Source organism: Phascolarctos cinereus, unplaced genomic scaffold (genome assembly GCF_003287225.1).
Source record: "Phascolarctos cinereus isolate Bilbo 61053 unplaced genomic scaffold, phaCin_HiC Scaffold_5;HRSCAF=322, whole genome shotgun sequence".
Classification (NCBI taxonomy): Eukaryota; Metazoa; Chordata; class Mammalia; order Diprotodontia; family Phascolarctidae; genus Phascolarctos; species Phascolarctos cinereus.
Window position 1 is genome coordinate 94,401,541 of NW_027555958.1, and position 26,661 is coordinate 94,428,201.

Below are 26,661 nucleotides of genomic sequence, written 5' to 3' on the forward strand. Positions count from 1 at the left end.
AGTCATGATGGAGTATGGCATACTTAAAAAATTAAGGATATGTATTACAAGAATTTAGCTTTTTCAATAGTAGAGGAGATGGAGAAATAAAATCAACTTTTGTTAACCAAAAACATTTAAAATTTATTATTTAAAAAAAAACTAGTGTTGCCTTTGCAATTGGTAACAAATGCGCAACTCTCTACAAGACAAGATGAAAGGAATGCATTTTTAAGGACCTTCTCTTATTAGATGCTCCTTCTTGGCTGACAGCAACCTGACTGCACAAAATGAAGTTGTTTGGTCATTTTTGACTCTTCGTGACCCCACTTGGGGTTTTCTTGGCAAAGATATTGGAGTAGTTTGCCATTACTTCTCCAGTTCACTTTACAGATGAGGAAACTGAGGCAAACAGGATTAGTGACTTGCCCAGGGTCACACAGCTAGTAAGTGTCTGAGGCTGGATTTGAACTCAGGAAGATGAATCTTCTTGACCCCTGTCCTGGCGCTATCTCTGCTGTATCATCAAGTTGCCTGACAAATTGAAGACTACTACTCTTTCTCAGCTAGGAATATAGGGATGTAGAAATGATCTCATTCAGCTGTTCTTATTGGTAAACAAAGAGATCTTTTGTGGCCATCCTAGAAAACCCAAATAGCAGTTGAGGAGAGGAAGGAAAACTTCATATCTAAGATGGTGATTAGACTGTCTCTTGTTTTTTTTTTTAAGCAATTGGGGTTAAGTGACTTGCCCAGGGGTCACACTGCTAGTAAGTGTTAAGTGTTTGGTCTGAGGTCAGATTTGAACTCAGGTCCTCCCGACTTCAGGGCCTGTGCTCTATCCACTGCAGTCACCTAGCTGCCCCTGATTAGATTGTCTCTTGAAGAAACAAAGGGATGCTTTGAGGAGAGGTTATGAAGAAGGGCCTTCCAGGCATGGAGGACAGCTATATAAATTCCTGAAGATAGGAGATAGAGTATTATGTATGAGAAACAGAAAGAAGGTCAATTTGGCTGAATTATAGAATATGGGAATGAGATTAATATAAACTAAGATTGGCAAGGAAGGTTGGGACTGGGTCATGAAAGATTTTAAAACCTTAACTGAAGAGTCTAAATTTCATTCTAGATGCAATAGGAAGCCACTGGAGTTTACTGGCTATGAGAGTGACATGGTTGGATGGGTGCTTAAGGAAAGTCATCGTGGCATTTGTGTAGAGGCTTGATTGGAATGGAGAGAGACTTGAGGCAGGGAGATCAATCAGGTGACCATTTCAACAGTCTTGGCGAAAGGTGATGAGGTCCTGAACTAAGGTGACAGTTGTTTGTGAATACAGAGAAGGTGGCACAGATTAAAAGATGCTGTGGAGGGAGAAATGACAAAATTTAACAACTGTTTAGCTATATGTGAGGAGGGAAAGAAAGGAGCTAAGGTTACAAATCTAGGATACTGGAAGAAGGTGGTACATTTGAGCAAAATTTTGGTGAGTTAGGGAGAAAGATAATGAGTTTTATTTTCAACGTGTTTGATTTGAGCTGTCTCTGGGATATCCATTTTTAAATATTCAATAGACAGTTGATATTAGAGACTGAAACTCAGGAGAAAGACAGAAGCTGAGGGACACATAGATCTGTCAGCCATATGTATAGAGATGATAAAAACAACCATGAAAGCTCATGAGATCATGGAGGACAGAAGTGAAAAGAGATGTGGACTCAGGACGGCTCTAGGGAAGACCCACAGATAGGGCATGTGATAGGCAGGGTAGTCTGGCAAAGAAGGCAGTTAGATGTCTTGGTGAACAGGGTGCTGGGCCTGGACTCAGGAAGACCTGAGTTAAAATCCAGCCTTAGACACTTACTACCTGTGTGACCCTGGGCAAGTCACTTAACTGACCTGTGTTTGCCTTAATCCACTGGAGAAGGAAATGGCAAACCACTTCCAGTACCTTTGCCTAGAAGCCCTATGCAGGGTCACAAAGAGTCGCACACATCAAAATGACTGAACAACAACCAGAAACGGAGACGTAGGAGGAGCAGTCAGAGAGATAAATACAACTTCAGAACACTGTTAAAGAAAATAAACACAGACCTCAATAACTGGAAACATATTAATTGCTTGTGGGTATGCTAAGCCTATATAATAGAAATGATAGTGCTATCTCAACTGATTTACTTATTCAGCTCCATATAAATGAAATTAACAAAGGATTATTTTTGAGTTAGGAAAAAATAATAAAATTCACCCGAAGGAACAAAAGTTCAAGAATCTCAAGGGAAATAATGAAAATATATAGGAAGGAAAGGGTTTTAGTGGTAACATTTCAAACTATACTACAAAGCAGTATTCATCAAAATGATTTCATATTATTTGAAAAGTGGAGGAAAAGATTAGAGAAATTATTTTGTATTGTTTAAAATTTACAGGAACCTAGTAGTCTAATGCTTAATAAACCCAAAGACCCCATCTGGGGCCTATTTGTTTTTGTTTATTTGTTTGCTGGACAATGGAGTTATACTGCTAGTGTCAAGTTTCTGAGGCTGTATTTGAACTCAGTTCTCCTGACTCCAGGGCTGGTGCTCTATCCACTGCGCCACTTAGCTGCCTCATCTAGGGTCTATTTGACAAAAATTGCTGGGAAAACTGTAAAGTAGCCTGGCAGAATTTAGGTTTAGTAAACATTTTAAACTACATATGGAGTTCCAAATGGATATTTTACTTAGATATAAAAGATGGCATCATTAGCAAATTGGAGAAGCAAGGAACAAGTGTATTAAAATATCTAAAATGTAGAAGCAGCACTGGCCCTGGAGTAAGGAGTACCTGAGTTCAAATCTGGACTTGACACTTACTAGCTGTGTGACCCCAGACAAGTCACTTAACCCCATTGCCTAACCAAAAAAAAAAAAATCTAAATGTATTAAAAGCCATTAAGAACCTGAGATTGCCTAGAATAAGTAAAATTACAATATGGATCACTTAAAGTGGAAAAACTCTTGAAAACCATAAGGAGATGAAAACTCATGCTACATAATTAAATATTTTAAAAGAGGGAAACAGGAACAGTAAGGGGGTTTATGTTTAATTTATATGTATGTCTGTAAATTACCAGAAAATGTAAATGCTCAAGAAAAAAGGGAAAACTTCTTTGATTGGGAACTTCCTCTCTCTTTCCCCCTGAGAATTTGCTTTTTTATTTTCTAGAAATTGAAAAAAACTGAAGAAGTTTTGATTTTTAAAAAAAAAAAGATTAATAAAATGTTTGAAGAGATGTTCATAAAGTGACCCAGACTTCCCCCCTTCTCAAAGCTGTGAAATAGGAAGATTTTTTACATTAAAAAAAAGAATCTGTACTCTTTGATCACTGCAATTCCTGAACATAAAGGGATTCATGCTGTTGCAGATCTCTTGGATCTAAGATTCAAAGGTAGACATGGAAGTGAGGATAACAACAGTAACACCACCTTTGACAAAACAAGTTTCAGGCTTCGGGCTCAATATTGGAAATAGAATTTCAAATATTATAAAAGAAGATAACTTCTTTTGGTATCTGTCTAGGAATGTAGGTGGGTTGACTTGCAAGTGAATTGGATTTAAGCAAGGGAGGACTGTGCAACGTCACCACCCTCACTTTTTCCTCAGGAGCCATCTTCTGGGTCCAGAGGTAAGATATAGATCAAGATGACTAGAGATTACCCCAGAGGCAGTGGGAGACCTTGCCCTTTTAAGCTAAGGTCTTTCCCAGGACTCGGTTTGACTGAGGCAAGATCCATTCAGTAATAAAGGTTAGGTAAGAAAAGAAGCAAATAATGGCCTCCTTTACCTAGTCAAAAAAAAAATCGATCTGGGAGGTGAAGACCCTCAGGGTTTCTGGCCAAAAAAGAAACAACTGCTATTTACACACACTCTGAGCCAACAGAGTCCGGATGATGACTAGGTGAGGCTTGGACTGGGGCCTATTGTGGGCCAATCAATGAAAGCCAGAGTGATTTAGGTTAAAGGAATGATCCAAAAAGAAAAAAAGAAATTTAAACTATAAACCCCAAAATATCATGCGAAATTTCAGCGATCAAAATTTATATTTCTTTGGGCAGAACACCCACCCACAGATAAGGGTATGATTCCATATGTGGACAGAGGGAGAGGTAAAGAAAGAAAGGAGGGAGGGAGGGAGAGAAGGAAGAAAAGAAAGAAGGAAGGGAGGGAGGAGCTGTGTTGCCCAACTGGAAATGGTCAGTTGGGTCCCCAGTGGGGCAACTACTACTACTCACAGATAGTTGTTTGTCCTTCTTTCTCAAAGAGGACCATGACATCAAGGAAGGTGATGATTTGACTCCCCTGAGCCATAGCGAGCACTTTCTTTGAAATGTTTTAAATAGGAAAACAGAGGAGTTTCATGAGATTATTTCCCAAATTTTTTTTTGTTTGGTGAAGACTAAGCTGAGATCCCATCTCTAAAAGGCCAGAGTAGAATAGAGAACCAGCCAATTCTAGTATTGTCACAGGAAAAATTTAGCAGCTAGGTGGCATAGGGGATCGAATGTTGGACTTGAAGTTGGAAAGTTCAAGAACATTTATTTCTGAGTGACTAAGCCATTTTGACTATTATAAATACCCAACTTAACTACAAAAGACCTATGAAGGAAGATGCTATCTTCATCTATAAAAAAAAAAAGAGGTAACTGACTTCTGAGGTTCCTTTCACCTCTAAATCTCTTATTGTCAGGGCAAATCCACTTTTGGAAAAAGCAGCAAGTATAACACAATCTTATGAAACAGGTCTCTTTTCTAAGGAAGTCAAAATGATTTAATACATTTTCTTGTTTATTCTTTCAACATCTCCTGATTGTGAAGTCCTGAGAGGAGGCAGGGTAGGCAATCTTCTCTACTGTTATTTCCCCATTATGAGGGGCATGGTTTTCCAAAGCACTCCACCTCAGGAGAAGCCAACCACGACCTAGAGATGGAGAATGGCCCAAGGTAAAATGATGCAAAGTGAGAAACATGGCTACTTTGACTAAACCCATTTTTCCAGGAGTCAGAGTTAATTGTATCTTTATTATGGTACACAATTAGATACTCCTGGAAAGGAACAATGTTTTAAAAACTATAAAAAGAATCCCTTGCAATTGTTCTTACAGAGACACCTCAGGGTCATAACTAATGCGGGGTAGGGGTGGGGAAGCCTTGCTTTTTAAACATCTGCAGATAGGTATTGTTTATGCTGTAAAGCATAATAGCATTCCACTGAGTCACTATGGTCTAACATGTAGACCTGTATTTATTTAAAAAAACCAAACCAAACCAAACCACACCAACCAAAACAGAAGTCAGAGGGCTAGTCAGCATTCCATGGTTTCTACTGCTCTGGGACTGGGCTCTCCTCTATCCTGTTGTAGATTGAAATCCTGTAACACTGGGTTTTGAGAAATGAAGACCAGACCATAACTAAGGCAGGGCTATTAGGGCTTTGCCTAGGGTGATATTTGGGGAGTAGATTTGCTTCCTTTCTGATGAAGGTGTACTTCCTTCCCCAGGGAGTTCCAAGACATGATTCATCCCCATGCTCAGTGGTCTTCTGCTGGCCTATGCCAAAATGCATGATCTTCCTCTATGACCTGGCCCTCAGTTCCTAATTCTAGGGTCATACTATTTTGGCACCATTATTCTAGGGCTCATCCTCATGTTTCCAATCCCCGCAGAGGGATAGGCTATACTTTCTGAAGGATTTTCTGGCTCATTTTCCTGACACCACTGAAAACTTCAACGTGTGTGTGTGTGTGTGTGTGTGTGTGTGTGCGCGCGCCTGCGTGTGCATGCACATGCGTGCATCTTCCTCCAGATGAAAGAACTCCTAGTTATAGCTCTGGCCATGGTAGGAAGATACATGATTCTGGCTACAGAAAAATTACAGGACACCTAAAGGATCTGCAAAGATACGTGCTGACCTCACCATTAGGGAGCTTTGGGGGGAAAAAAAACCAGTACAAAAAAAACAGGCAAACATTTACAAAACAGGCAAGGTGAATTTTTCAAATTATAGAATGGTGACTTTCACTTCAATTCCTGACAAAACTCTAGAACAAATTATTAAAGGGGTGCTTTGTGATCATGTAGAATGGGAAATAATGATCATTACAATCCAATATAGCCCTGCAAGATAGGTACTATTATTATTTACATTTTACAACTGAGGAAACTGAATCAAACAGAGGTTAAAGTGACTTGTCCAGAGTCACACAGATAGTAAGGGGATAGGAAGGTATGTAGGAAAGGGAAAGAGTAAACAAGATACAGAAACAGACAGAAAGGCCAAGAGAGGAGGAGAAAGACAGAGGAAAAAAATAGAGACAGATACAGAGCCCATACCTAACTTTTTTTTAAAGAAGGGAGACAGAGAAAAATGGCTCATTGATGAGAATACTTCCACTGTAGAGAGAGTAGCATGTAGGTGTTATATCTAAAAGGTAGCAGGGCAGCTGTGTGTGTGGACAGTATTTATTTACCTGCTGGTGTTACTAGATTGGCCAAGGTCATTCTGCAGCAGTGTGGTGAGGCACTATATAAATAGGACTATATTTTTAGTGTAAACAAGTCGGTATCATCATAATTATCCTATTTGTGTCCTAGGTCCCATCCATGTGTAACAGTTGTCTGTGGCCCCTTATAGCTTCCAGAGGAAAATGGAGGAGGAGGGAGCAGGCAATGGGTGTTTTTGTTGAATGTTTCTGAGTGAGTGACTGGTAAAAATTCCTAGTTGTCTTTTCTGTTTCTAGCAGTATGGAACCAGGGCAATTAAACATTACAGGAGGTAAATGACCAGTGAAAATATGAGTACTCATAAACTTGGCTGTTTCCTTCTTTAGCTGTTGTATGGTTTATTTGGACTTGGAAGACTGAGGTTGTCTATGATTCTCTGTTCCTATGATCTTAAACCTGACACTCCCCCACTGAAGTCTTTGGCTTCTCCAAAGGATATGCATAATCTAGAGGTATTAGCCCTTTGACAAAAACTTTCCTAAAAAACAGGGACAGATTTTTTTTTTCAGGAGGAAGGGAGGTGAAATTAATCAGACAATTATTCTATCACCTTCCTTCCAAATTTCTCTTATCCAGACTCATTAGAGAATGGGTCATTCTGGATAAGTGAATTATCCAGACACTTAACAGTTTTCTTCTCTGCACAGATGGCAGAGAAATTCCATCTTCTGTCTTTTGACTCTGGCCACTGCCATCATAGCCACTTCTGCTGCCCTCCTTCCACTTGCCTCTGCTACTGCTGTGCTGTTTCTAACCTCTCACACTCATGGACAACTTTTCTCTTTTTTCACACTTTTTCTTTTCTCTCAGAATAGACAGGTTATGCATGGACTTCCCTGATACTACAGAAAGGCTGACCTTAGATAAACCTTTTCGGCCACTCACAGCACTCCTTTCCTTTTGCCAAGGAGACCACTAATCACAACATGTCACTTGTAACCTCCATGCCTTCAGCTCTTCTCAAATGTCTTCTTGGTTGCTGTGGCTGTTCCTTCACTGCAATAGATGTCTCCCTGGGAATTCCTCAATCAGTCTGAATTCTTTGGGGCTCCAGAAAGCTGATCTGAGGTTTTATCATACTCTAGACATAGTTTCTGGTAACTACAGCAACAGTTGACATTAAAAATCAATGTAGGTTTTGGAAGAAATACATTTTTCAAGAATATTTCCCTTTTAGGCTACAGAGAAATCTGTGGCACATTTTAGAAAACAGTGAAGATGAAATGCTGTGATGGACACTTGTGATATTGAGAGCTATTGGGAGTGCCATGTTTGGGCAGAAGGGGGTTGAAAACTACTTAGTTATTTGAACATGACTGAAGCATTATATTACAAGAGAGCCTCACAAAACCATATGGTAAACTTCCTGTCTTACAGTGAAGTTTCAGCATGATCAAAGATGAAGAAATGGCAATTTTTCTAGTTCATCGGACTGAAAAAACCCAAACCATACATCAAGAACTAGTAGGCAATGGTTTTGCACAGACATGCCATTTGGTGGTACAAATGATCACTTTTGTCATGCAATAAACAAATAGCCACTCCATTAGGATATGATTGGAAAGTTAACTCAGGCTCACCAAAGCCAAGAAAACATTGTAAGATATAATGTTACTCTGGCTACTTTTCAACAGAAAGCGATGGGAAATGTACCACATAAAACTTCAGTGGGACTTGGATACTACAGTTACTTGAAACTTTATTAAAGAAAATGTTGGGTTTGTTTCTTTAGAAAGTGCTTAGTTTTAAAAAAAATTCTTTTAATAGAATTTGAAAGATTCTTTCTATTAAATATCAATTAATCAAGCAACATGCATTTACTAAGTGTGTGCTATGTGCCATGCACTGTACTAGGTGTTAAGCATACAAAGACATAAATGAAATGGTCCCTTCCCTCAAGTAGCTTGGAGTTCACAGTGGAAGACAACGTGTACACACGTAAGTGGCTGAAAGGAGATTTCAACAATATTCTAGAAAAGGATATAACTCCTCAATGAAGGATTTTTTTTTTAACAATCATCCTTTTTGCAGCTAGGTGGCACAGTAGATAGACTGCTGGGCCTGGAGTCAGGAAGACTCTTCTTTGTGAGTTCGAATTTGGCCTCAGACACTTTCTAGCTGTGTGACCTTAGGCCAGTCACTTAACCCTGTTTGCCTCAGTTTCCTCATCTGTAAAAGGAGCTGGAGAAGGAAATGGCAAACCACTTCAGTATCTTTGCCAAGAAAACCCCAAATGGGGTCACTACAAGTCAGATACAACTGAAAAACGACTGAACAACAGAATAAATAAAGATACAACTGAAAAACGACTGAACAACAGAATAAGTGCTATATACGTTAGCTATCATTATTAATAATATTGTTATTAAATATCAATAAATATAACCCATATAAACAAAAGCTCTTTGGGGTCCTGAATAACTTTTAAGCATAAAAAAAGGTTTCTAAGACCAAAAAGCTTGAGAACCACTGGACTACATGATTTTTAAAGATCTGAATTCTAAATCCTCCAAATGCAGGATTGCATTGATGTGCTTTGGACAATTCCCTATGACGAATACTAAGTCATAGATGGGTTGAATCTGTCATCCATGAAGGGAGTTCTCTCATACTGATGAAATCACAGATGTGCAATGTGTGTATTTGGATTCAGTCTGTAGCCAGATGGCATAGAATTGAGCTGGAAGGGATCTAAGAGGAGGTTAAGTGATTTTCCCAAGGTCATACATCAGTTGTGAGCTTAATAAATGTTTCCTGACTGACTTACTGACTGACAAACCTCTGACTTTTGAGCCAATGTTCTTTCCCTTGAACTGCAAGCTTTCTCCATCATTCTGGATTCTCTGATTCCATTGGAGTTCAGCAAAATGGAAGCCTGAACCAAACAATGTTACATTCTTCCCACCCTGCTCCAGGTCTCTGCCAAAGAGTTGCCTTTATCTCATTTCCTTTCAAATCTTATGTGGCAATCATATTGCTTTTCTCAAGGTATAAGGAATAAAGACTAGAGATATGATTTCATTGGCACAGGGAACTTCCTGGTGAAGAAACTCCCTCCTACCAATTCAAGTTGGCACCTTCTGCAACTATAGTCTTGGAGAGAGGCCTAGAGTACCAAGATGTTAAGTGACTTTCATACAGGTCATACAGTAACTAGCATGTGTCAGAGGAAGGAGGTGGATTTCTTTTCATATAGTTATAAAAGAAAAAAAACCCTTAAAAATAACCATGACAAATGTTAGTTCCTCTTTCAATATGTTGTCTCTCTTTGAGGGTCATTTGGTCCAGTTCCTTTACAGATGAAGAAAATGAAGTTAAATTACTTCTCAGATTTCTTCTATCTTATCATTTCCACTTGTTTCATGGAGCTCATATATAGGGCTACCAAGAAATCATTTGCTAAATTCAAAATTGGCATGGATGACTTGGTTTTATGATTTCAGAAGAATACAAATATTTTCTATAGAAAGAGTCCTTTTTCTAATTTTCAAAATACTTTCTTATACCTTGTACTTTTTTATCTTCACAATATTTTTTGTGAGAAAAATCAGCAAATGAAGCTGATTAGTCTCTTTCCCTGACCCCTCCCAGCTTGACCATACCATGCACAATTACTAGGACATGGTAAAAAAAAAAAAACCAAACCAAAAACCCCTCTTTATAATTGAAAAAAAATATACCAGTCTGAAATACTTCAAGATACATTTAACTTTAGTCTTCAAAAATCTTATTAACCACCCCAGGATAAAAGCTTCTGGATGGACTTTTCAAACCAAACCAAACCAAAACAACTACCATATGACATTTAGTCTAAATTAATGGTTTCTTATTGAAAAGGAAGCTGATGGTGGTAAACATTAGCATCCGGAAGCAGCAGCAGAGCACAGCAAGTTTGTGTGTGTGTGTGTGTGTGTGTGTGTGTGTGTGTGTATGTACACCAGGTTTTCAAGTTGTTTCCAAGTGTTTAGTAGCTCACAAACTTCTATGCTCAGCTGAGTTCACCCCAGGCCCTGAGCCCATAAGTCTATGGTACTTTGAATGAATAACGCAAATTCACTGAGGTGCGTAGGAAGAATCCTGGAATAGAAGATGGTAGAACTAGACTCTGGTCCCAGCTTTGCCACTGACATGCTACGTGACCTTATGCAATTTCCTTAATTCCCCTGGGCTCAGTTTATTCATCTATAAAATGGAGATAGTAATATCTACCTTCCCTACTTCACAAGATTGTAATGATAAGTTAATGGTTGGTGAAGCCAATGAGCCCCTTTTCGGAACGTTTTTAAAGGCATGAAATGAAATATATAGGACAACAAATGAAACCAGTTATCTTGAAATACAATTACTAAGTTGTTCTTGTTGTTTTTTTTTAAAGTAAATGGACCCTAGGTCAAGAATCCTGGCTTTAAAAGACTTCTCTAAATCTCTACATGAAACTAGAGTTAGGAAAACCTAGGTTCAAATCTTACTTCTGACATACACTGTGTGACCACGGATGGGTAAGTCATTTAACCTCTTAATGCTCCAGGCACCTCCCTAAGACTCTAAGACATAAACCAATTCATGTTTGCTGATATTCCTCAGTGAAAGGTGGAGAGGGGAGGGGGTCAGTACCAGCAATTCCCTACACTTATGAGAACACAGGTATATGAGTATGTATACACATATACAGCTAATGAACAGGTAGATGGCACAATGGATAGAGCACTGGGCCTGGAGTGAGGAAGACCTGAATTCAAATCAAGTCTCAGACCCTGTGACCCTGGACATGTCACCGTCTGCCTCAGTTTCCTCATCTGTAAAATGAACTGGAAAAGGAAATGGCAAACCACTCCAGTCCTTTGCCAAGAAAATTCAAATGGGGTCATGAAATGTCAGATAGGACTGAAATGATTAAACAACATACTTATACACATGCATGTGTGTAGATACATATATGCATGTATATATGCATGTACATGCATGTATATCTGTATATATCCACTTTGTGATAAAAGGAGATATATGCATATCTGTACACATACACCCATAAATATGTTGATATATACCTTACACATAGGTTTATATATACATGCATACATATGCACTTATGCTTGTAAGTATAAGAATGTATGTATGTCTATCTATTTCCTTTTGTTATCTCAAAGAGTGTTGATGGGTAGGTATATATGTATGTTAGGTAAAAATGTAGATACACAAAAATAGACATACTCCCTAATTTTTCTTGCCCTTAAATAGGAGTTGGTTCCTGATTGGGGTTGAGGCGAGAGGAGTGCGAGAGGAAATTATATAGTTGGTTTTTACTAAGTAAGATGAGAATCTGTCTCTTTTCACCCTCTCTCTGTATGGGCACTGCTATATCCTATGGCATCTCAGATATCCCAAGGGATGATATCGCTAGAATGGAGTAGGGGAAGAGTATGAGAAAACAGGAAAGAGAACTTTTGTGATAGTTCTGCTACTATAGTAGTTAACTCTGCTAAATTTTTCAGGGGCTTTCCATGTAGTAAGTCTGTGCTCCTAAAAACTCCATAGATAGACCATCAATTTTCCATGGTCACTGTGCAACTCTCAAGATCATCCTGTATAGACTGCATAGAAGGATTTAAGAGTGAAGCAGATGCAATCTTTTTTTCCCCTTCTTGCCAAAGGGGGTTTATTCTTAATACACTCTAGGATGGGAAGGGAAGTGCTGATGCTCTTAGCATTTCTATCAGGGTTTAGAGAGAAGTTAAATTTTATGAACTGTAAAATGGTGATAAAATGATTTGTCCATAGCTGGGATGGGGTTGGGAGGGGAGGTTGTGGTGGTAGATGGAGAGTGGAAAAAGGGGCGAGGAACATGATCAAAAGGCAGGGGAACTGAGTTGACTCTGGGGTATCCACCTCCTGAACTAAAAAGTTATCAGTTAAAGATAATGGATAAATTGCTATATGGTGATCTGATCCTGCTCCTTGAAAGAAGATATCTCTCCCATGTGAAATGAATGTATTTTCTGAGAGTTCCGAAAGAAATCGAGTTGACAAGCAAGTGAGGATTTTAATAAAAATGGCAAACACAAATCACTGCAAGGTTACCAGGCCTTTTCAGCCTAGAGACACTTACAACCATAGATGCACCATTGCAAAAACCTTGGAAAATGTGTGAAAGGTCAGTGACAATTTTGCAAGCTGGTAAAGCGACTTGCAAGCTGAGCAGGATTTTAAAAAAAAGTCGTCTTTGTGAAATCCTGCAATGTCCTTACGTTTTCAGATTTTATTTATAGCAAAAATGTCAACATCAATATGGTTCAGCTCTTTTAGTGGTATGTCAACTTGTTGGTGATTGGACGAGGAACACGAATTTAGAGCCCCAATAGTTTAATGTTTCTACTGTGAATTGGCTAAATCAGAGGTTCTTAATCTTTTTTTTTCTGCCCTATACCCCTTTGTCAGTCTGGTGAAGCCTATGGACCCCTTTCTCAGAATAATGTTTTTAAATGCATAAAATAAAATACATCATATTACAAAGGAAATCAATTATACTGAAATACAGTGATTAATAGGGGCAGCTAGGCGGTACAATGGATAGAGTGCTGGGCCTGGAGTCAGGAAGACTCATCTTGCTGAGTTTAAATCTGGCCTCAGACACTTACCAGCTCTGTGACCCTTGATAAGTCACTGAACCCTGTTTGCCTCAGTTTCCTCATCTGTAAAATGAGATGGAGAAGGAACTGGCAAACCACTCCAGTACCTTTGCCAAGTAAATCCTAATTGTAGTCACAAAGAATCAGACATGACTGAAAACGACTGAACAACAACATAGTGATTAATGTACATATTAAATATACATAGTATGTATACTTATACACACACACACACACACACACACACACACACACACAAACATACATCACAGAATCATGATTTTTTTAACATCCCCTATTCTCTTTTCCACCCTCTACCACCATTACTGTAGAAACAGACAGCGGTTATATGGGACCAAGGGCCATCCTGAATTTTGTTTGTGTTTCACGGATTCCTGTGTTCAAAGAATTCCCCACCCAGTGGTCAACCTACTGATGATGAGGCTCTCCATGGTTAGCTAAACTGGTCCTTGGACAGTTGACCTAGTTTGTCACTTGAACCATCTTTAAAACCTTTACTTCTTGGTGGAATTTGGTAGAGCAGAGATGTCAAATACATGGCCCACAGGCCTCCTATAGCCTCCCGAGTTCAGCCTGAACCATAACATTAAAATGTAATTGGGAAACATTTAACAAAATAAATTAATTTAAAAATATAAACACATGTGGTTTTCCAAGTCACTATGTAGCCCATGGCCCTTTATGTATGTTTCAGTCCCTGTTTCTATTTGAGTTTGACATCACTCTTCTAGAGTTTATAATTTAATGGGCATAAAGCACCATGATGAGGCATTGGAATAGGACTTTTATGAAGTCTAAATGTCTGTATTCATTCACTCGATTTTATTTTCATTTTTGTTAGTTGCCTTGGCCTAACCACGGTCAGCTGATTGGAGGAAGTAGTATGGTAATGTTATAATGAAAATATTAATAATACAAGATTTGCTAGAAGAGGCAATGGTGAGTCAAATTAGAAAAGAAAGATGGTTCTAGGCATAATTAGAAGACAAGAAAAGCATATGGAAGCAACAGTGGGAGGGAATAGAGGGAATCATGGAATGACAATAAAGGGCCCCCAAGAATGCAACAAGTGACAAAGTTAAATGCATGGGAAATGAGACTAGATAGATGGAGCCAAAATCATGTTCTGGCAACTGTAAATAGTTTCAACTTGGTGTAAGATCAAGCAGAGTTCATGTGAAGAGTTGGGGTGAAGAATTATATTTTTAAGGTAAAGGTTAAATGTGTAAGAGAAGAGTAGCCCATTTTTCTACCTTTCTTCTACTTCCTATGACCTTGCCCTCCTCCAGGATGAAGATCTAGGAGACAGTAAGAGCTGGTCCACCTTCACGCTAATGTTCTAATTGTGTCCTTAGGGCCAAATTATTTTACAGTCTTTTCAGTCCTGGACAAGGCTAATGGCCTGAGGCTAGCGGATTCCAACTTATTTGGAGTTCCTCTTATTGTGATTCAGAATTACCTTTAACAGAGGTAAAAAGCCTTTACCCAAATACCTACCTTGGCTAGTCAGCATTTCCCTATCAGTTCAGTCTCACATCTATGTAATCTCTTCTGTCCTCATACTTACCAGGATAAGCTGATTTGCCCCAGTCATAAAGCTAAGGTAGCTAGGTGGAGCAGTCATTAGAATGCTGGGCCTGGAGTTAGGTAGACCTGAGTTCAAATCCAACCTCAGACACTTACCAGCTGTGTGACCCTGGGTAAGTCACTTAATGCTATTTGCCTCAGTTTGCTCATCTGTAAAATGAGCTCGAGAAGGAAATGGCAAACCATTCCAGTATCCTTGCCAAGAAAACCCCCAATGGGGTCACAGAGAATCAGGCATGACTGAAATGAATGAACAACAACAATAACAACAAGCATGGAACCTGAACCCAGGTCTTCCTGACTGTGAGGACAGCACTCTACCTACTAGGCCAAGGAACCGAACTGAATTTCTCATTCATGACAATGACCTCAGGTAATCCAGACAGAATTCTTCAAGAAATGATTAACTAAATGCCTGCATCTTCTGTTTGACCAAGAATTGAAAAAGGGAGTCTGAAATCTTATTCACATCTTTCACTGTAGCTCCAGGAACCTATCTCTGTATTGACAACTGGCTCATGTTCTTAAGGTTTATAATAACTTCTGTTTCTCTCTACAATTCTGGCATCCTACGGGTGCAAAAGCTCCTTGGAATTTGCCACTTTTCGGGTAATATTAGTCCTTTGTGCTCAACCATAACCTAGCTAGGAACAGTTTTTCTCCAGGCTTGTTTCCATTCAGGTGGCAAGATGAAGGGGATAATTAGTGGAGAGGAAGAGGAAGAGGAGGAGGCTTATAGGGTTGGAAATGTATCAGAAGTGGGGCAAAAGGGCATTGGTAAGATACCATGACATGCTTTAAACTATAGAAACTAGTGCCCTCCAGGAAAAGAAGCCTTGAACTTCAAGCCCTTAGAAAAAGATGGCAGACAAAAATGAAGGGGTTACAGTTTTCTCTGGTTCTAAGTACCATGAAAATATTTCTGATGATACAGTGATTTGAGAAGAATTCACGAGCCCAGATTTCTGTTCACCCGAGCTGCAATCTGAAGACAATTGTGGGCTTGGGTGACTAGAACGTTATATTTGGAGTCAGGAGTGAGTTTATATCTGGCCTCCAATATGAGACTCTGGCTGGGCAAGTCACTTAGCCTCAATTTCCTCAGGAGATATTTATTAATAGCACCTACCTCCAGGGTTGTTGTGAGGATCAAGAGATACAACATGTAAAAAACTTAGCAGACTTTAAAATGGTATGTAAAATGCTATCATTGTTGCTGTTCTTGTTATTCTTTGGCTACTCGATGAAAATTAGAGCTTAATGAAGAATTTCTGGAACCACAGCCCCAGTTGTTTATTTAAAAAATTACAGCTTCAAATATTATCTGACTGAAAAAACCCAAAATATTCTACATTAAATATGTCAAATCTTCTGATATAAAAGGAAAAAAATACAGTAGCCCAATTCAATTTAATGTTACCAGTGCTGCTTTCTATTGATAGTAATTCAGATCCCACCACAATCCAGGTAAAGCAGTGTTGGGCTTATTGCTAGTTTAAAAGTCATTCAGAAAAAAAAAGTCATCCAGCATAGAAGAGGTCTCACATTATTTGTGACTGCAGTTCTCCTGTTACTGATGGGTAAAAGATTGATTTAGTCTTTAAATAGGTTTTGATTACCTAAAAAACTCCAATTAAACATGCTAAGCCCATATAATCTTACATTGGATTCAATTCTATTAAATGAATCAAAATGTATTCCTAACAATGCTGCTTTTTTTTTTTTGCTTCCTCATGATGTAAAAGTGACATCCATATATTGTACCAAGGAACCATCTACCAGTTCATTATAGGAGGAAAAGATGCTGCAATTTCCATTCTTGGCTTCCAGTGTTCTACTCCGATTTTATCTTGCAGCAAAAGTAGAATTCTTTCAATAAATGCTTTCTCTCTAAAAATATAACTATAGCAAACTCTGCAATTACACTTCTTGGTTGGCAACATCTGCTTTCCATGTTGTTTTGTTGAATGCAAAAGGTCCAGATCACTAGTGTGCTAATGAGTCATGCTAATTCCCAAATTTAGTCTAATGAGCTGGAAAACCAAAATGAAACAGGTTTGAATCTCTGTGTTCTTTTTTGAGAGGGTAGTGGGAGATAGTTTTATGTGTGTGTGTCTTATTTTAAAGCCAACATCATATCTTCTCCATGGAGTATAATTTAGTTCTAGGGTTAGGCAGCCTATAGCTCTCAGTGGTCCCTGATGTAATTGCTGATATCATTCCATTATTCCTAGCCACATGTACTCATTTATTTTCTCCTTCCTCTTCCTCCTCCTTCACTCTCTTTCTCTTCTTACTTTCTTTTTTCCTTTGTGCATGTTATCTGAGACACCATAATTCCCTTCTGTATAAAAGCACAATATGTGATGCCATTTTTCTGGGTACCAATTAAACATTAGTACAAGACAATAAAAAAAAAGAAGTCTTTCTAGAGATCTGGAAGCCACAACTCTTTGTGTGCATTATCTTAGCCATCATCTTGAAGGACAAGTAGATTGCCAATGTTATTCTCATTTAGAAAAAGGGGTTCAGAGGCTATACTTAGACCTAAATATTGGTGAATATTACTACTAGCAGACAAGCTAAAACAAAAAGAAAAAACGATAGTATCATTGAAATTTTATCTAATGAAAATCAATGGGGAAAGAGGAAATAATATTTTGATCAGGAACTAATAGGATAAACATAGGAAAATACAGACAAGAGGGAACAAATACAAATAATTTATGCAGGAAAAAAAGCCTTTGCTAATATTCTACTCCAAAAATTATTTAAAAAACGGAATCACTGTGGGATGGCAAAGAATATTTTACCATAGAAAGGAAACTAGCTTAGAGACAAAAAATAAATGATAGGGTAAAACAAGCAATTCTCTGTATGGGAAAGGGTAAATGTTGGGGTCTCAGAGATAAGAATAAAGATGAGTCAGATTCAAAATTTTCATAAATAATGTGTAAGAGGAAGACACAGTGAGTACTTCAGGTTTGCAAATGACATCACAATCTTATAGCTTCCAAAATGCCAAGCCAACTATGATAAATTTCAGGGAACTCTACAAAAGGAATATTATCTATAAAAACAGAGTTATCTATAAAAATGGCAGCTGAGCTTCAAAGTGAGCAATTTGTTTAGGGATTGCATTCATTTTGGTAGAAAATAATCCAAAATTAAACCTATAGGAGGAAGGTTAATGAACATTTAGCAAAGGGCCTTGGGAGTCATTATGGAACGTTCCCTGTTGACACTGCCCCAGTGGGTTCCTTCAGTCAAATGGGACTAGCAGAATGGTAGGAATTATCAGGAAGGGTATTAGAAACTAAAGAGGGAAAATAATTCACTTGTCTATTAAACTATAGCTGTGATGCTGTCTTTATGGGTTAAATATCAATTAAACATTTTCATAATTCAACTCAAAAAATATCTTCCAAGAGGTTTAGAGAACCAGAACTCTATAGAATCCTTGTTGTCAGACCTCTAGAAAGACCTAACTGATCTGGAAAGTTTCATAGCAGGGTAAAATGATCAAGGGAACACAGCGGGGTGCCCAATGAGAATAGACAAAAAGATTAGGAATCTTTCATCTGGAGAGATGAAAGCTAAGATCTGTTATGATCAGAGTCTATAAAACTGTGAAGGGCACAGAAAGGACAAACTTGCACTTCATGACAAATCACAGTATACTAGAAATAGGATGAAGTAAATGAGGACAAAGAAAAAAAAGAACTACTTTGAACAGCAAGCACTAAAATTATGGAACTTGTTATCGTACTGAGTGGCAACAGAAATAGGGTTTTGAAAAATTAACCAATGACAGATTCATAATTTTATTATTAAAGGCTGAATTAGTAGTGATGCTTTGGGGTGAGTTGATGACCCTGAGGTTCATTTCATGGAAAACAGCACAATCACATCTCCAACAAAATTTCCCGGTTGTCTCTGTCAGAGACAGAATACATGAATGGATGGAGGGATTGTGGGTCTCATCCAGTGTAATAATTCTTATGTTATGTTCTTACGTTCCCTTTCTCTCCTTTTCTTCTGCCTGTGTCTCATGAATGCTAGCCAGGACCTAAGCCCAGCCTAACTTCTGATGCTGCCTGATGTTAATGAATTCTACCTAGCCCAATAAAAGGAAGTTGTCTGTAAGTTTGGGGAACAGTGTGTGGTCTGTGAATGAACAGAATCACAACTCTCTAAGGATGCAGGGGACTTCAGGGGTCATCAGCTGTAATCTTCAGCTCACTTTTACAGGAGGACTTCAAAAGGACTATAATACATAACTGGAGAATTTGGGGTTATGTAAATGTCAGAAGTCAGAAAGATACAATGAAAGAGGCACATGTATAACCTATATCAGATTGCTTACTGTCTCAAGGAGGAGGGGAGAGAAGAAGGCAAAGAATTTGAAACTCAAAACTTAAAAAAGACATCTCAAACTGGAAAAAAAATAAAGTAACGCACAGAGCACACTGGCTAACTCCATGAGATGCAGAATATGCCAGGAAAAAAAAAAGATATAACAAAAGAGAACAGAGCCTAGAGTCAGAGAGCCCTGTGTGACATGGCACAAATCACTCAGTCTCCCTCAGCCTCAGTTTCCTGATCTTTATTTTTTTTTGGTTAGGCAATGGGGTTAAGTGACTTGCCCAGGATCACACAGCTAGTGTTATGTGTCTGAGGCTGGATTTGAACTCAGGTCCTCCTGAATCCAGTGCTCTATCCATTGCGCCATCTAGCTGCCCCTCAGTTTCCTTATCTTTAAAATGAAGGGATGGATTAGATTGCTGCTTGAGTCCTTTCTAGCTCTATGATTTCATGTACCTATTAATAGGACCAAGAGGTCTCCAAACCAAGATTGTTATGTTTCCATATTTTCCTTACTTGGCTCCCTATTCTGTGGTGAGGATGTGTAAGGGATCTCTCCCCTTTGTCAATATTTCTTCCTCTGGACAAACTTCCAAGCCAGCATCAAAACTGGGGCTTCTAAATATAAAGACCTATATGTAACGTTACATGGCCCACAATCCATTCCATAACCCTCTGTCCCTGCCCCAGCGGTTCCCTAGGATTTAAAGGACAAAAGGACTGTGGCATAATGGAGACAGTCAGGAAGACCTGAGGTGGTCTCGCCTCGGACACTTGCAAGCTGTGCGGCCCCTTAGCCAAATCTCTTAATCTCTCAGAGACTGTTTCCACCATTTATACAATGAGGGGGTTGGAAAAGACAGCCTCTGTCTTAAGTCCCTTCTAGTTCTAAATTTATGATTGTGTGAACCTACAACTGAGTTACCTACCGGCAGTATCAGGTCTCCAGCCTTAGCTGTTCACAGAATCTTAAGGCAAAAAACAACCCTGCCTCTTGCTCCTCCTATGGCTGCTACTGTCAGCTTCCCTGTCCTCTATAGTCCCCTTCCCACTTGGAGAGATAAATCCAAAAAGGGACATTCACTCTCTCTTGTGGGATACACCTGGACATCAACTATACTGCAAGGTAGACCAAGTGGGGGGCGGGGTGGAGAGGGGAAAGGTGTGTGTGTGTGGGGGGGGGTGTGTGTGTATGTGTGTATATAGACAGAGAGAGAGAGAGAGAGAGAGAGAGAGAGAGAGAGAGAGAGAGAGAGAGAGAGAGAGAGAGAGGAAGAGGAAGGAGAAGGAGGAGAAGGTGAAGAAGAAGAAAAGGGAGAGAGATAAGAGAGGAAGGGGAGAGAGAGGCAGGGAGGAGGGAGGAAGGGATTGAGAAAGAGAAAGGAAAGCAAAGAGAGAGTGATGACTAAGTAAAAAGCCTAAGAACCTCAGGTTTAGGGAATTGGGATCAATGACAAGAGGCTACCTTTGTCCAAAGCCTAAATTCCATTTGGGTTTTACACTCTTGAAGTACCTATGAGAAGTGGCTATAGCTAGCTCCTTTTAGTGCAGAGTCCATTCTCGGGAAAACAGCTGTCCTTTTGACAAATACCTGAACATAAGCATTCTACAGACTGAACACACACACACACACACACACACACACACACACACACACACACGACTTTCCCTTTCTACTCACCTACGCAGTTATCACAAAGGCTGCAATGAGAGGCACGAGGAGGACGAAAAATCTTGCAGGTGAAACAATATTTCAGTTTCACCGTCTGGCCATTGATGATGACTTCTCTTGTTCGGGGAGGTGGGCGGTACCCCCCTGAACTGGTACCATTCGCTATATCTAGTGGAGAGAAAGGAAAAAGAAACTTCTCAAAAAGAATAACTTTACAATTTTTTACTCAGGCATTTTGTTGCATTGTCTGAGATCTTTTAATAAATTGGCCACTAGAAACTTGTGGTATCTGACATCATTTTTTTTTTAACAGAGGCGCAGTCAAACATGGGTGATATTTGTATCAGGAACATTTTCACCTTGCCTTGGCATAGCTTATAGAAAGCACCAAAGAACAGATTGTAGAGAAACACATAAAATATCCAACAGCAGCCTGTTGGCATAGTTGCTCCCCTTAGGAAGAATGGGCATTTATTTTGAATCCTTCAAACTCTAGACTGCTTCATGTGTCTCTTTAAAAAAGGGCATCACAAAGGTAAAAGAAGGTATAGCTATCCATTTCCAGTAATGTGGACTTACAGTAACCACGCATTTCCTGAGAATAACAGCTGATGAAGCTTTTGGTATAATGATGCTACTGAAGGGAGTGAGGACATTATGTTTAGAGAAGGCTTTTTTGGGGGGGTGTGGCAGGGTTGATGATAGCTGTCTCCAAAAGGTTATGGTGTGGAAGATAAATTGGACTTATTCTGTGTTGTTCTAGACGGTAGAAATAGAACAAATGTATAGGAGTAACAAAAAGCAAGCTATAATTCAACACAAGGAAGAACTGTCTAACCATTAGAGCTGTTCAAAAATGGAATTGGCTGCTTCATGAAATAGCGAGCTCCCTCATTATCACTGGGGAGTGGGTTGAACCAGAGACACATCTAATGCAAAGGATCTGTGATTTTATCAGCAGGAGGGAAATCCCAGTGTATGAACCTTCATTCCACTAAAGCAGACTTATGGGTGCTCTATATGACTTAGGAGAGTAGTACCAGAAAGTTAGCTGTGTTACACAAAAATTAAATGACTTGTTCAGGGTCATACAGCTAGTCATTGTCAGAAGCAGGATCTGAATCCATGTGGTCTGTCCTGACACTATATCTAGGTCTCTATCTACTCTGTCCTGTATATAGTACTTAGTAAATGTCTCAAATTGATTTCTTCTCCCTAAAGTACATATCTCTAATACTTAGAGCCCTTCATGGCACCTGTTTACACACACACATACATACACACACACACACAAATATATGTGCGTGTGTGTGTGTGTGTGTGTGTGTGTGTGTGTATCATCCTTAGATCCACAGCATTGCATCAATACTCAACTATAGGACTATACAGCACACATCCAGGATTTTCATGCAGTCTATTTCATGGTTCAGAGAAGTTGGATATTACCAGAAGAGTAAATATTTCTTTGCTCCTTATCAAAATGGCTTTACACTGAGTAAATAATCTTCTATATGGTATGATTTCAGGGGTGCCACAAAAGTCCTGCCTCAATCTCACATTCTTTGGTTGGTCCCTGAAATTCCACAATCAAGATTTCAATCTGCTTTACCCTTGGCTTTGATAACTGTTAAAAAAGACCCATTGGAGGGGCAACACTTTAAGTTGGTATAGATTCATCACCTTAGAGAGAAGGAAGGAAAGGAACAGAAACAAGGTCTGATAGGGATTTTGCAGAAGAGATGACAGAGCATTGGGTACTTGAGACAGAAGGAAGGAAGAACATTAAGGAGGGGGAAAGGGGTTGAATGAGGCATTGAGAGGCACCAAAGACAAACTCGAATTAGAATCTTTGTCAAGGGCTGGTCCTGTTCCACAGAATTATTAAACAATTATCAAGCAGTTCCAAGGACTCCATATCCCAAGACACTAGTGAGTCAACTTGACATGGGCCCTGACAAACACACCTCAGTTTGGATACTACAGATGGCTGCCCCATGAGGTGCCTTTAAGATAATATGGAGTCATGCTAAAATACAGAGTAACCACTAATCTCCAATAATTTCTACTTTAGGACATAATGTGCTATCTCAGCCAATTAACATATGGAAAGCTCTTTATAAACCTGGAACTTACATGATGCAGTGGATAGAGTGCCAGACCTGGAGTCAGGAAGACCTGAGTTCAAATTGGGCCTCAGATACTTCCTAGCTATGTGACCTAGGGTAAATATTTAGCCATTTGCCTCCGTGTCCTCATCTGTAAAATGGGGATAATAATAACACCTATCTCCATGTGTTGTTATAAAGATCAGATAACAACTGTAAAGTGCATAGCACTTGCTACTATGTGCCTGGCACGTAGTAGGCACTATTAAAATGTCAGTTATTTATTATTATTATTATTATTGTTGTTACCAGTTATTATAGCTAACATATGACAAGTCTTTCCAGTTCTAACTCATCTGCCATTTGTGGCCTTACAGAGGTAACTGCGGCACTGAGATATTAAGTGACTTCCCCATAGTCACACAGCCAATATGAGTCAGGGCTAGTATAGACCTGAATTAGGATCATTCTAACTCCAAAGCCAGTGTTCTATCTCCTACTTTAGTTACTTCAATTTTGCACACAGTAGGTACTAAATAAATGTTTGTTGACGACTGAATAGATGCAAGAGCTTTGTAAACTTTTATGAGTTATTAGTATTTTTATGAACTGTAGTCATTTGAAAAGTGAGTAAAAATAAATTACTTTAAATGATACATGGATCAGGGCAAACCATTTGTGTCCCCAAGCCAAGTGAATGCCAAACGAGCCCAAATTAAAAGTAATTTGGTTGTTCACGTAGCCTATATAATTTTTGTTTCTAGTGTTCTTCCAGTTTTCCCAAAAGATATGGTTAGAAAAGAGTGGGGCTACAGATCTGATACAGATTTTTTTAAAAGTCAGGATAACAATTTGTATTTAATTAGAAGTCCTCTGAATTTTTAATGAAATTTTCAGAACAAATATGAAGGCCAAGAAAGATTTATTTACTGAATTTCCGATCAGCCATTAATAAATCGGTTGGTGAGCAGGCCCTATGTCAGGTTCTATTGATCTTTCAGTTCTAAGCCTCATCTTTATACGTTTATAACTTTGTTGTAGAGTTGAGCTGGAGGGCAAACTTGAACAGACATGTTCAGTTTGGACTTAGAGAGGGAAGCCAAAGAGAAACGCAAAGAAACTCATGCTTTTTGGTGATAGAGCTATAAAACTTAATGGTGTAGACCAGGGGAATGGGGGTAGGGACTCGGGGGACCTGGGCTCTAGATTCATGTCTCTATTAGCTTAGGCCTGTTACTAGTTCTCTGCACATGGGTGGAAAATTGCCTTGTCTGCTCATAAGGCTATTTTGAATATGAAATGGGTAATAGATGACTCTATCTAAGGTCTCTGTGATTTCTACATTGAAAAGTCAAAACCACTGCAAATGCACAGTATCTCTAGCAGTTATAATGCCATACATACAACATGAGATTAAATAGGGCTGACTCAGTTTGTTGGAAAAGAAGCATTTATTAAGTGCATACTATGTGCTGGGCATTGCGCTAAGTGCTGTACGGATATCTCCACAACTTGAACCCTTACTGTGAACATCCAGAGATCCCTACATTTCTGTGGCCCATTCTGCTTTATGCGATCTTCCAAATGCTCCGCTGCCTTTCACTGCCTCGTCACCCCCTGCCACCCGTGACTCTCTACTAAGAGATTATGCTTTGCCTTGGAAAGTCCAGCCCCCAAAGACACTATGGTTGCTACTCATGTCAATCTTGCAACATACTTGTCTGAGACTGCTAAGATAAGACCATCGGGTAGGTGGGTAAGGGGTGGAGGGAGTGTTTGCAATCCTCGGAATGTCTGTGTGGATTATTATTTATCATTTATTAGTATTATTTGAACCTAGCTTCATGCGTCTAAAAAACTGTCTAATCCAAAAAGCTTACTTACTATAGAGGTCAGGCTTGATCCAGAAATGCTCTAGGGAAAGCAGATGGTTTTAAGGAATGCTTAGATCCCAGCCAGTACTTGTTTTGGGCCCACCCAAAGTTTGTGTTTTGTGTTTCCCAAAAGAGATTGACTTACTTGCTGATATATATCTCAAACCTCCCTTCTTTTGGAAACTATCTATTGCTTACTTGAGTCAGTCAGGCAAATGCCCTTATGCCCTTTTCTAAACTCTATATAATACAACCTCATAAAGAACTGAAAAGGGAGCCATCTCTTTTTTCCATCTCTCTCTCTCTCTCTCTCTCTCTCTCTCCCAAATAACCTAACAAATTTCGTTCTAAAACTATTTCAGATTTTGGGGATTGTCCTCGTGAATAACACCTGTTGATGGTCAGATATGAAGAATGGACCTGGAAATCAATGGCTTCAAATCCCCTTCCTTTAAAAAAAAAAGTCTTATTCCAATCTCAGCCTCTAGTAAATGGAGATTATTAAACCTCTCTCTCACCCAAGGAGACTAAGATGGCCCTTGCCTGTGAAGTTCCTGCTCGTTTGTGGGATATTGGGGGCCCTGAAGGTTGGTGTTCTGGTCTAATCTTCAATAATGTTGCTTTTTGTTAGAGACAGTTGTGCCCCTACTTCTTAGTGTCTATGTGTGGTTTTGATAAGAACTTACTTAAAAAACAAAAAAGCACACACTAGGTGTGTGACCTTGGACAAGTCACTTAACTCCGACTGCCTCACCAAAAAAAAAAAAAAGAGAGAGAGAGAGAATAAAAAACAAAAGCAAAAACAAAAAGCCAAACCCACAGTTATCTTTAGTTAATGGCAAATGATGACAGGAAATTTTGGAGAAATCCTACTGTAGTTCTTTTGGTTTTGGTGAGTCCATACCCCTAAAGGGTAAAAGGACTTATCTGCCCAGGTTTGTTCTCAAAGAATCTTGAAAGCTTGAAGAGGGGTTTTCATTCTTAAAGAATTGTTTCATTCCTGGCAAAGACACATAAACAAAAGAACACAGCATCTTATGACCACGTCCATGGTAAAAACTAGGTGAACAATAGAAAAGAAGAAACAGGGATGTTTTCCAGATTTTTACTTTAGGAACACTCAATTAGTTGTCTGCTTAGCAGTGTTGCTGTAATGGGAGAAGCATTGGTCTTGTTGAAGTCAAAAGACTGAGTTTGAGCACAAGCTCTGCTATGTAGTAGCTACGTGATTATGGTAAATCACTTAACCTCTCTCAGCCTAAGTTTTGTCACCTGTAAAATAGGAGTAATAATACTTGTATTACCTTTCTTAATATGTTGTTGTTGTTGTTCAAGTGTGTCTGACTCTTCATGACACCATTTTGAATTTTCTTGGCAAAGACACTGGAGTGGTTTGCCATTTCCTTCTTCAGCTCATTTTACAGATGAGGAAACTGAGGCAAGAAGGATTAAGTGACTTGCCCAGGGTCACACAGCTAGAGAATGTTTTAGGCCAGCTTTGGACTCATTTTCCTGACTTCTGGTCTGGGGCTCTATCTACTGCACCACTTAGTTGCCCCTCTTCAATATGAAAAGTATATAAATTTTTGTTCAATTGTGTATGACTCTTTGTGAACCTGTGGACCACAGCACACTAATACTGTCTGTAAGGTTTTCTAGACAAGAATACTGGAGTAGTTTGCCATTTCTTTTCCAGTAGATTAAGGCAAACAGAAATAAATGACTTGCCGAGGGTCACACAGCTAGTAAACATGTAAGGTCACATTTGAATTCAGGTCTTCCTGATTGTAGGCCAGGTAAATCTATCCACTGAGCCAACTAAATGCCTCAAGGTATATAAAGTACTACTCAAAACTTAAAAGTTTATTATTATACTATGAATGATACTATG

The 26,661-nt window shown here is 39.0% G+C and overlaps 1 protein-coding gene across 5 annotated transcripts in view; it reads right to left on the reverse strand.

Annotated features, from left to right (window-relative positions):
- The window catches only part of ZDHHC14 (zDHHC palmitoyltransferase 14), a 313,260-nt gene that overhangs the window by 57,455 nt on the left and 229,144 nt on the right, over positions 1–26,661 (reverse strand). For all 5 annotated transcript variants that reach the window (XM_020986680.2, XM_020986675.2, XM_020986676.2 and 2 more), the window contains exon 3: positions 20,801–20,959. In XM_020986680.2, coding sequence (XP_020842339.1) covers positions 20,801–20,959 — 159 coding nt within the window. The remainder of the gene's footprint in view (positions 1–20,800; positions 20,960–26,661) is intronic.